The sequence below is a fragment of the Cebus imitator genome, unplaced genomic scaffold (genome assembly GCF_001604975.1).
Source record: "Cebus imitator isolate Cc_AM_T3 unplaced genomic scaffold, Cebus_imitator-1.0 Scaffold236, whole genome shotgun sequence".
NCBI lineage: Eukaryota > Metazoa > Chordata > Mammalia > Primates > Cebidae > Cebus > Cebus imitator.
The window spans coordinates 2,458,676-2,471,232 of record NW_016107551.1 but is presented as its reverse complement, the minus strand read 5'-3'; the positions used below and the strand labels follow the sequence as shown (position 1 = coordinate 2,471,232).

The window sequence follows — 12,557 nt, the reverse complement described above, 5'->3', positions numbered from 1 at the left end:
AAAGTAACTACAAATACTGCCGCACATGTGAAGGGGTGTTTGCAAAACAAATCAATAAAGGCACATCCAACAATGGATTGCAGTTAATAAACTACATATAGTAATTACCACCAATGGCAGTCTAGAAAGTCATTCATTAAATGTTAATTGTCACACAAAAGTACAAAAGCATCCATTTGAACAATCAATCGTGTGGCTGCACCTTTAAATAAAATACTTTCTTACAGCCCTGAAATTCATCCACATAAACTGATTTTAAACACACCTGGGTATCTGATATGCTGAATAACTGGGTCCTTATTTATCTTTGAAATGATAGTAAACATGACAACCTTTTCAACATTTTCACTATTCCTGCAAGCCTGATATAAATAAATAAACATATATATATATATATATATATATTTATTTATTTATTTATTTATCTATATATAACTTATAACAAAGTGTTAAACTTCTCCAAAGATTAAATTATTATTTCTCTTATGTCTCTCTCCTAAGCAGTAAGAGAGATATGGGTCAAAAGTATCCACATAAAACCCATGTGTATACCTTATTTTAAGTCAATTGGCCCACAAGCGTACAAAATGGATAGCTCACATATAAGCTAATAAACCTGGTGGTCAGTTGTGAAAATTTTACCTAGAGTAATAAGAAACCAGTAACAAAAATAACAGTTTAAAAAACCTATAACATATTTTACATTTTCTAATATGTAGCACTGTCTAATTAACTTGGAAGAACACCTGGCCATAAAAATTAGCTCATAAAACAAAAAAAATAAAGAAAGCATGGATTTTTCTGTTCCTACTTAGCTTCATTTTCACGCTATGTCTGTATAAAATCTGACTTATTCAACATACATATAGATTCTAAAGGTTTGGCCAAGAACATTTTGGTTTAAGACTTGTAAACTGAAGAACATTTCAAAACACACCATGTTCCTTATTAGGCAACTTAAGATCTGTTATCTTGGCTTATGGGAACAGATCTAAATAGCATCATAATACTAAACGTTGAAAATCACAGGCCTGGGGCCACCAGGACTCAACTCTATGACTTGGACGAGGTTGCAAACTTCCAATATAAAATGTAGTTTACCATTAGGAGTAAATGTTTGATCTTTAAAGCTTACAAAATTACTTTGTTTATCATAGCAGATGAAAGCAAAAAGGAATAATTTTAAGCTCAAAACAAAACTGTTTATATGACAGTCTTTACTGCTCCATGATTCTAAGCATTTAAGACAGATTCGAGCAATTAACAGCATAAACTTTCATTACATAGTTCTATTATATATGTTTATGTGACTTGGCTGTTCATCTGTTATTTAAGTGATTTCCTCATTACAATAGTAGGGTAAGGATAATTTGCTGATGCTGTCAAAAATGTTAAGCATTTCAGTTTCAACAGTTCTTGGATCCCCACGCTTGTTTAATGCATTTTATTTACTTAAGTCAGTGTCAAATAGAGTACTGCTTCTGCCTTCTGAATTTAGAAAATCTAACATTTTAAGCACATGTCTGGGAACAGACATATCAAACCTTCAGAAGTGCTTATTTTAGTGATGCAGACATAATTTAGGGTATTGTTCTTGAATATTAAATTTCAAAGATCTAACAATGGACTGTAAAACTTCTTTATAGTTAAAGATAGGAGATCCTTATTTCTTTAGATATTAATACATCAGGCTTGGTTACTTCAAATTCTGAATTGATTAGCTACATAAAAACAATTGATAACAAAATATTTTCACTGGCATCCATGTAGATTATCAATTCACAACGGAATGAAAGCACAACTTTTTAAATATCCACTATATTTTCTTGGTAAAACTAATAAAAATATGAGAAAAACATATTTAGTCACACTGAAATCTGCCATAAATTTGAAGGTAGCTTATTTAGATACAAAGGCAGGAAAAATAATGGGTATGGTTTACATCGTTACATTAGACATGTTTTTAAAAATGCTATCTACCCTAAAGATCCTGGATAGCATTTCGTGCCAAACCTCAATATTACATTGTTTGCCTATATAATCTTGAAAAAATGAGCCGTGTGAAGTGACAGTGAGAGACAGAGAGAGAGAGAGAGAGACTCTGTGTGTATGTGTGTGTGTAGAACTCAGGACTCTGAGGCTAGACAAACTTAAGGTCAAAACCTAATTTCATTATTGGCTGTCTTAAGATCAAGTTGTTTAACATCGCTCTCAGGTTCCTCAGCTATGAATACGGAGAGTAGTAATCCTTACATCTTACTAGGTTCTTGTGAGTATTTAAAAAATACAGTAGGTATAAGGTACACAGCACACCTCTCCAACACACTGAGAAGCAGTGTGACGTGCTCACCCGCACTATTATTTTACCCAACATCATGCAAAACAGTCACAGGGAAGACCAGGTAAAAGAGAATGATCAATAATCCAAAATTCAGCTGCAAACCTAAAAAAGTTTTCAGAAGGCACACGCATATACAGAAGAATTTCTACGCACAAATATCATCAGCACACTAATCCTCATGCCCCACTATGCCGTACAAATGACAGAAAGACAGCAGTGAGACCAAGGTTATTTCCAATAAAGGATTTGCAGGACCGCAGAGAATTAGCAAATCAAAACTTGTTTTTTGAAATAACAAATAAAAAGCACAGTTTGGAACTCCTCATCTTGGGCTTCAGTTTTCTTTGCCTGTATAATGAAGGCACTGGGCAACATTTCTAATGGGTTTCTATGCCCAAAATTCTATGATTCTAACATAATGGTTTTAATGCCACTGTACTTTTTTTTAACCTATTAAATTACTCTGCCCTTTATAAAGAGCCACAGAACACTTATGAATTATACCATTTACCATTTTAAGGCTGTTTTCACACACACACACACACACACACACACACACACACACACACACAAATTTAAGTAGCTCTCCTCAACAAATACGTTTAAGGGGAAACCAATCTTTTTTTTCATGCCATCACTATGGACTCAGAATTCATTCAGGATGCTGACCACGTGAATTTTCTGTATCATACAAAACTACCCACTGGATTGATTATTTTCCCCCCTCAATGAATTCACTAAATTGGTATATCATTTTTGTTGTCACGTGGATATAGGTTAGCAAGCTTATATAAATTTCAGGCAATACTTTCTTCTTCCAGAAATGACCCACAACAGAAATGCTGTGTGTTTTAATGCTGCTCTTAATTGTTCAAACACTCGTTCATGTGACAATCTTTTTACAATACCTGAACACCTCAGTAAAACTAAACAGTTACAGGGAAAAAAGCTCAACTTTTAAACTAAGGGAGAAAGACATAGTGTCTGTCGTAGGCTAGCAGTAAATACGTGTAACAGATATGGCCAGACCTCATCTAGTTCTTTAGAATACATCACTTTAGTGGCCCAATTTTAAAATGACTTTTTAAAAAGATCCCAAAGCTATTATGTTTATCTTTTCCTCCAAGAGTCAAAGGTAACCAAATAAACTGTCCTTTTGCTATATCAGAAAATCAAGCCCATATTCATCAATAAATTATAGATACTTTAAATTATTTTCTATTTTTGGTAACTTAGGCATCCTACTTTTCAATGAGAGTCATCTTCCAATTATCCAGGCATGTGGATGCTTTTGGTTTGTTTTGAGATCAATGCTATAACGGATATTAAATCCCTTTATTTAAGTTACCATATAGGTTATAACTATTTCTTAAAAATAATTCCAGAGCCCACCAATTTTCCCTGTTAAGGTTATGGAAGCTCTGAACCATCATGGCTGAATTGTTTTAGTGCTTTCTGCTGAACACCTGCAAACATCAAACAAAAACTGCTAGTCCTTTCCTGGGTTGACAAAAGCCTTTCATGTGAAAAATGCTCCCTGGGAATGTCAGGCTGTAGCTCAGGTTACATTCCATTCTCTCTAGCAGCCTCACCATTTCTTAAGGTGGAAGGAAAAACCATGTTTGTGAAATGAAAGATTAAAGGGAATATGGCCATACTTTATTTTTATTCTCACATTGCAAATCACTATAGAGCATCCTATATTAATGGAATCAAAAGCTATGAGGAACTTTAAGCATGAATTATTACCATGCGTCACTTTGAACAACTATAGCTGATCTTTCAAATAGAAACAGTTTACTTGTAGTTTAGAGCTTTCTTTCCCAGATCCAAGTTTCAAAGCAACCCATGAAAGGGACATCTGAGTCCACTCAGGACAATGGATATTATCTTGAAGTAAATTTAGAAAATTATTTCTCTCTCCAAAGTTTCCTAGTTAATTCTTCCAATTAAAGGGCAAAATGTAGTTTTCATGATTTTAAAACGTGTTAAAAAAGGTTTAACTCTTTTAAGTGGAAATATAACCCGTTTCCTTAATAGCCCTGTGTTCAAATATATCTTGATAGAGGGAAATTGAACACTCCAATCTGTACCCTACATATTATAGTCACCATCATACTACATGAAATGAATACCCTGCATTTTCAATCAGGAAGCCAGAATAAAAGGACCATTACACTTTTTACCCTTACAAGTAAACATCTGGTCCTGAAAACACCACTTATGGTACAATGTAATTTGAAGTTCCACACCTTAAAAATAATCACTGTGTATGCATTAGAAGTAGTGTAACATGACTTACTAAGAGTGAAGTCTCTCTCCAGGTTTGCATGCATGCATGTGTGTGTGTGTGTAACTGTCTTAAAAACTGTAAGTTTTGGTATATGATCTCTTAACAAAATGCATTAATACATATTCAACTTATCAAACCTGTACTCTCTATAAACATTTAAACATCACAGCAAGGACTTTATTTAAATGTGAACACAGAAAATGGATCAAACAGTTGTCATTTTTAAATGCAACACAAACTCATATTTCTAAACACCTTACTTTATTAAATTATATCTAAAGTAATATTCTTGTTATTATAAATACGTTTTCACAACATTGCAAACTCGTTTTTTAGCATTGACTTTAAAAGTAGTCTATCTCTGTGCCTGTCTGACAAAACCTACTTTTAGATTTAAACTGAATACACATTTTTTAAGTCATAAAAATTACTGTCAGAGATACTGTTTTGATATTGTCTAACATGAAAAATTAATTTGGCCACAAAAGATACTTGTCCTTACCTTTATGTCAAACATACATATTAATATTTTCCATCTTAAAAGTTGCAGAGGATACCATACAGAAATTTAAAAGATATAATACTAATATAAAAACTGTCCCAAGTCCCTAAGTGGAAAACATAACAAGATCCAGGATAGTAAAACACAAACATATTGTCAATGATCCTTTTAATCCATGTGTACCAAAAAACTAAAATAAAAATACAAGAGGCACCTCATATTTTTTAAAACAAGTTATAGAAAAACAAATTCCCTAAATTTAGGGGGGGCCAGCAGAAGGAGAGAGGACTTATTTGGAAATAAGCAACTTTTAAAAGCCATTAGTTTTATAAAAATATACCAATTACACAAATCACATAGGTGAACAAACTTCTTTCACTGCTATAACACCAATTGAATATTAAGAGATGTGAAATTATATTCATAGTTAACAGACAATTTCACTGGCATCTCACAGCTAAAAGATGTCAACATTTACCAGTCTGACTTAAGAACAGTACTCAGCCTAATGTACTGTTATATACCATTGCCAGAACTGCTAAAATACTGCAGCTGTTTAACAAGCATAAATGGATTTAAGCCTTGGACTTAAAGGATAGCAGGCAACAATGTAGAACTCTTTCTTATTTGAAATTCACTGGATTAAAAAAAATACATTTTAAATGAATATCTTCAGTCTGCACTTTTAATAAGAGATATTCGAATAGTCCTGTAATAAACCCCTCCTTAGATGCCAGATAATCACTGTGCAGAGATTCCTTTGTGAATAGTGCTAGCGTCTTTTTTAAGCATCACCCAAAGATTTTTCATTTATAAAATGTAAAAGTCCTTCCAGATTTGCCACTTTAAATACAGCAAAGATTCATTGCTCAAGTAAATGATTAGGGAAAAGAAACAGCTAAGGCATCAAAAAGGGTATTTTAAATATAAATGAATTCATATTTAGCCTCTCAGATTAGCAAGAGGCTATTTACAGCTATGGTTTACTACATAGCATTAATCTCCTGAATTAAGTGTCCATTTCTTTAAAATGGTTAATTGTATATAGTACCTAATAACTGATATTATTTACAAGGGATTTCCCTGTTTTATGAATGTTAAGATTTTTTTTCCCCCTTATTTTGAAAAAAACATTAATTTCTTCCCCAGGTTAACACTGGTTTTATCTTCATGTGTTTGATTACAACTATATTAGAAAATTGCTTTTAAATAAAGTGATGGAATTTTGAAAGAGTTTCCTTGATTTAAAAAAAAAAAAAGACCTGATTTTAACTGCACAAGGTAACATTTTGTGTAAGTTATACCACTGATGGGTAATGCAATAACCATAGGATTATAGGCTAAAATTCAATGACTTTTTCAGAACACTTCAACACAGCCAAAAACATACAATTGAGTAAATAAACAACTAAGAACATTTAACGTCACACTAAGAAAGAAATTTACATACTTGAGCCAGTAAAATGTCCACTCGCCAAAGAAGTTGGTCCATTTTTCCCACTGCTCACAGGAGGTGAAAACATCTAAAAGAAACAAAGAAATATTACAGTTGAAAAGAAGACATTTGTGCCTTCAGAGTTCCTGAAAGATCTTTCATACTGTTACCAAACAGCTTAGAGTTTATGCTAAGGGTTTATTCAGTAAAATACATCACCATCCAACTTAAAACTAAAAGAAAAACAACATTACGAATCCCACCCCCCGCCCCCATTAGCACTCTGTTCTTTCTTTTTCCTCAGGTTCATTAGATGGCCAAGCAGTACTACTACGTTTGGAACAAACACAGTCCCCATTATGTTATCAAGATTCAGGTTGGAAGCCAGCAGCCTCTCTAGAAAACACTAGTTTCACCAAGGAGAAGAAAAAAGTTGTTTGTTTTATATTGAAAACCTTGGCCATAAATGTGGCAATGTCCCTTTCCATCCCGTATAGGATTTGCCTGTCATATGTGAACCCAAATAAAAATAAAAGTGCCACCTGCACTAAATTCTCATTTCGTCTCTAACAGGAGAGCAATTTGAAGCAAGACTCTCTCTCTCTCTCTCTCACTCTCACTCTCTTTCACTCCCTCTCTCTCTCAGCATTTATTTCGACCCTAATTGGTTTCCCTCTTCTTCGACGTATCTAGTGGATAATGCACACCTTCCCTGAGTCAGAGCCTGCAAAAAGCAAAGGAACGAATGGAGAAAGTGCAATAAGCAGAAAGGGGGCTGCAAAGCTGCCTAGGGCTATGTTTCCTGGCAAAACTTCCGAAAGCCATTTCTCCAAAAGAAGGTCTAGAAGAAGAGGAGGAGGAGGAGGAGGAGGAGCAGCAACAGCAGCAGCAGCATGAAAGAGCCCCACTTGGAAGGCGGTTTGGATTTTATTTGTGTGTTTTGTGGATTCTTTTTATTTTGCTTTACAAATGCATCTTACACCAAACTCATCTGGCATTAAAAATGAATTCATTCCCCTGACATGTCTGGGACTTGGTTTAGGAAAGGGAAGCAAAGGGATGGAGAAGGATCAAGTACAGCCGTAAAACTCCACAAGTGTGTTAAGTTCCGTTTTGTGCTGATCTCACGACTACGAAATTTACCAAAACAGTCCAAAAGGTTCTAAAGAATGTATGTTCAGCATATTCATACTACTTTTAAGAATCCCAGGAAAAGATGCAACTAGGAGGTAAGATGTAACTAACAGGTCCTACTAATCCAAAGCATCATCAGCTCCAAAGCATCATCAGCTTAAAACTTTAAAGAGACATCTGGGTCTCCTATCTTCTATTTTCCATTTCCAAAAACCATAAATAAAACGAAGAGTAGTGTGCAAAGTACTCTCAATGTTCAGACATGGCCAAGTTTTAGGGGTGGTTTACTTTTAGGGGTGTCTATTTTTGCTTTCCACTGGGGTGAGATTCCATTATTTGGGATAATCAGTGGGTAGGGAATTCAAGGCCAGTAATAAAACTAAAAAAAAAAAAAAAAAAAAAAGAAGCCTGAATCTTCCATCACACCCCAAAATTATAGTTAAAAACTTGTCCAAAAGACCTTCATATTTACCAAGGATTCAGCCAGTTTAAAATTATTCCTGTCCTTTAGATTACTACTGGTCTCTAGCTGAAGTGTTTGGGTTTTTGTTTTGTTTTTTTTCACAGCTGTTGTTAGTTTCCACCGTTCTTTCTTACCGCACTGAAATCCAGTAAATCACTCAGCTCTTTGTCCGTCCCTAAGGCAGCCATTCGCTGTTGGTGATGCATTTTAGCAAAATCACACAAACCTAGAAACATGGAAATAACCGCAATCAGAAAATCCAGTCCCAATCCTTGGAGAAAACACAATCGGATTTTTGGAGACTGGGGGGTTGGGGGTGGGGACGTGGGGGCGGGTGGGATTAAGGTGGAAAGGAGGAAGGGATGGGAGACTTGTTGTTTGGATTGGGTTTGGTTTTGTTTTTTTAAGATGGAATAGGCAGCAATAGCAAAAAAGGAAAAAAAAAAAGGAGAAAAAGCGATATTGTATTTCCAAAGAGACGATCAAACTGGTAACATCCACTATAAAACCAAATCCGGGAAAGAAAAAAAAAAGCCGCTCTTCAGCGCATCATTTTATGCAACAGGAGGTAGAGCGAGAAATGAATGGATCACAGAGAAAAGAGAAACTACTGAGAACGATCCGGTCTCAACTTTCCCCCCACCCTGCACCCCACCCCCCTCGCACACTCACACTCGCACACGCACACACACTCGCACGCACCACTCCCCTCCGCTTTTCAAAGTAGCTATCAAGAAATTAAAGACGAGCGTCTCCGGAGTGAAAACACGTCCAAAGGGGGAGGGGTAGGGTGACAGGGCGGGGGGGGGAGCGGAGTGGAGGGTCGGGTCCCGTAATTGTCCAGCACCCTAATTTGTGAAAGAAAGGGGTTATAAAAATTAAAGTCAGGCCCCTGGCAAAGTCCTCGGTCCCTCCGAGGGGGCACTGCGGGGAGGGGCGGGGGGGCTGCTGGCGGCGAGGGGGAGGGAAGCGGCGGGAGGGGAAGGGGTGTCTCTTCTGGGAGCGCCGGGCGCCGGGAGCCCGCGGCGCGGGAGGCGCGGAGCCGCGTGCGGGGCCGCCGAGCCCGAGCCCCGAGCCGCCGGGCGCCTCCGCCCCGCCGAGCCCCGCCGGCGCCGGTACCTACCGCCCGCGCGCGAGAAGGGGCTCTCCGTGCACCGCCGGCGCCGACGCGGCGTTCATGTCTAACCGCCGCCGCCACCGCCGCCGCCTGCTCCTGCGCCCGCTCCCGCGCCTGCTGCCTCCCCGCCGCCGCCGCCGCCGCCGCCACTACAGATCCGCAGACACACAGCCAAGATCCCTGACTCTTAACACCAACTCTCTTCTCCGGGGAGGGGAGGGGACGGAGGGAAGGGGGGAGGGGGAAACACGCCGAGGCGCACGGAATTGCAAGTTCAGCAAAGAAATGGGTGGGGGGGCTCCGGCGGGGAGACGCGGCTCGCTCCGGGTCGGGCTGGCTGGGATGCATCCCCCCTCGCACCCACCCCGAGGAAAAAAAAAAAATCTCAACACCTCCCCCGCCTCGCCAAAAAATACAAACGAAAATTCATCGAGCACCTCATTTTTCCTCAGATCGTCAGTTACAATCTGAAGCCTGAACAGTTCAGTTTTTGCCCGTTGCATCCCTCGGAGGCACTTTGAAATTTATTCGAGTTTACATCCCCTCACTTCTTTCTCTTACTCGCGTTCCCTCTCACTCACACATCCACACACGGCAAAGCAAGTTTATACTAGGCTGCAAATACACGTGATGCAAAAAGACTTTGCCAAGAGGAACAATATTTTTCTTTTTCGCCTGTAAATCAAGCCATATTTTGCTGGGGAGATTTTCGTTTCGGTAGTTTTGCGTTGGGGGCGAAATCTGAATTGCATACTTTCTTTCCCCTCCCTTTTAAGTCACAGAATAGTATAGCTGCAAACTTCGAAAAAAAAAAAAAAGGGCAATTTTTGGGGGTGGATGTTGTTTTGTTTTTGCACTTGAGTTCCTAGGCACGCTAAGTCCCTGTTCGCCAGCACTGTAAGTTTTTAATTCAACATTTACCATTATAGGCCCTGCATGCTCTTAAAACATACTTTTTCACATCACTTTTTAAAATAAAAATTAAGCTTCATAATTCTATCGTTTCGTAATAACAAGCGTGCTTTAACCAGATATGCAACATACGCTATTTTAACGTGTGTTTAAAAACAAAAACAAAAACACATTCTACAAACCCTGGTATTGCTAGATGTGCGAGTACATACGCAAAATGCATGCACACACTTTTTCCCACTGGCAATTATTTAATAGGTTGTTCCTTTTGTTTTAATAAAACATCGGGATCGACATTTTGAAAATTAAATTCAATTACAAACAGTTTACTCTGACGGCAAATTGAAACGTTACCTTAAATGGCCACAAATATTCTCACAATATTCCAAGGAAAGAGACTTTAAAAAGAGAGACAAAAATCTTCTGCAAGTACTTAGTATCTCACATGTGTATCCCCAAAAAGTATTTTAACTGGTACTCAGTCCTGCTCCAGGGATATCCACAGATAACAAGATTATGCACCTGGCTCTGGTTTTTGCATTTTCCACCATAAAACTGCAACAAAATTCCCTCCCCCAAGAAAGAAATCATTAAAAAAAAAATCCAACAACTTTTCTTATTGTTTATAAAAAAAAAAATCAACAGGATAGTTATAATTTTTCCTCAAACAAATCTTGGTGGTGGTTTTTTTTCTTCTCCTCTCATAAAGTCTTAAACTTGTTCCAAGTTTAGAGGTGTCTCATCATCATCATCCTCCTCATCATCATCATCACCATTGACTCCCCCGTGGAGTCACATTGATAATAATAGGTTTCCCTGAAAGATACATTGTAATCCATTCACATCCGGGAACTGCGGGCTTATAAAGAGAAGGCGCTGCGGCCGCGGCTGCTCCTCCAGACAATGACTGGGAAGGGGCGGGGCGGGAGCGGGCGACCATAGAGTGGTAAACAGAGCGCCTAGAGAGGCGCCCAAGATGGCGGCGCGCGTCGACCACGCCTCCTCCGGGAGCGGAGGCGGGTGGCCGGGCTCCGGTGGGCGTCGCGCGGGGGGCGGCACTGCGGGAGTTCCCAAGGCCGAGGTCGTTCGCAGGCCCCATTTGCCTGCGCTCTTCTTGGTGTTTCCGCTTTTTGGCCGTCCTTGCTCTTTGACACAAAAGTGTAGTTTCGGCATAAATTTACAAATTAAACTCCACAGACTTCCGCAGGAAAGTGAGATCTCCCCAGGTCTCCCTGAGAAAGGCTCGTGGAAGACCGGGCTGGCCTCGCTCTCAGCAAGCCCGACCCTGAGTTTCCCCACTTTGTGGAGCCAGATTTCTCAAGGAGCCTTGGGTGGCATGGGAAAAGGCCTCTGAGCCAAGTTGGTCCTAGGCTGGAAGAGGGATATGGGATCTCTCCCCACCCTATCTTTTTATAAGTCCCTGGAAGTGTGAAAACTAAGTCCAGAAGGTCTTCCCTTGGAGAAGACCTTCATCTATTGCTTTGTAGACTCAAATGTAGTTTGTACCATAAACCGTGACTGACTCAACTTCCGTTTCTGGCCAAGCAGTTACCTTCTCTAGCCTGTTTTCTGGTCTGTGAAAAGCAAATAGCAATGCCCACTTTACGAAATTTGTAGTGGATACAGATAAAGATGAAGCCAGCAGGAAAGAAAGAATTCCTTTCCATCTCTTAATTTGTTGCTAAATCAACTGATACCACTAACATAGCCAATGGAATTTTAAATGGAAATTTCCCTACTCTAAAAGAATAGCTTTTATTCCTTGCAACAGAAAAGCAAGTAATAATAATGACAGGTAACACATATAGTGTGTTTACTATATGCCAAACACTGTTGTCAGAATTTCGCAAATATTGGCTACTTTAAGCCTAAGAATAACCCTATGGAGTACGTGTTACTACCCTCTTTTGTATATTGGGAAATAGAAGCAAGTAAAATTGAGTAGCTTGACCCAGGGCAGAAGTTTAGTAAGTGGTACAAACTTGGCTAAGTCACACAGCTATACTGAGTGACAGAGCCCACCTTTGAAACCAGACAATCTGTGATCACAGTCCACATTCAACCATGTTCTTATGCCATCTGGCAGAGGGAACATCCTAATCTCCATTTGCTGATAAAAGTTTGTGGCAATAAGAGTTCAGATCAATTTCAGGAATCTTTTATTTACATGTAAGTTTTTACAGAACAAGAATTAGGACATTTATTGGTTGTTTCCTATACATTCACACATTGTGAAGATTCCTGTCTTCCATCCTCATTCCATGTTCTCTCATCTTAATATTTTACATTTAGACACTACTTAATGTTGCATTATCACAAGCATTATCCCCAATTCTCAGAGTTAACCCCTGCAGGCTCTG

At 38.7% G+C, this 12,557-nt stretch overlaps 1 protein-coding gene across 23 annotated transcripts in view; it reads right to left on the bottom strand.

Annotated features, from left to right (window-relative positions):
• TCF4 (transcription factor 4) overlaps positions 1-11,097 on the bottom strand; it is a 369,465-nt gene extending 358,368 nt beyond the window's left edge. For 3 of the 23 annotated variants that reach the window (XM_017498000.2, XM_037727660.1, XM_037727662.1), the window contains exons 1-2: positions 9,292-9,388; positions 6,587-6,659 (exon numbers count right to left, since the gene is read on the bottom strand). In XM_017498000.2, the coding sequence (XP_017353489.1) occupies positions 6,587-6,659 (73 nt within the window). In that variant the 5' untranslated portion in view covers positions 9,292-9,388. Of the gene's footprint in view, positions 1-6,586; positions 6,660-7,026; positions 7,068-7,113; positions 7,416-8,302; positions 8,395-9,291; positions 9,874-10,551 lie in introns of those variants that run through there. The other 20 variants (XM_037727661.1, XM_037727668.1, XM_037727670.1 and 17 more) reach the window with 13 other exon arrangements.
• Positions 11,098-12,557: the final 1,460 nt, after the last annotated feature.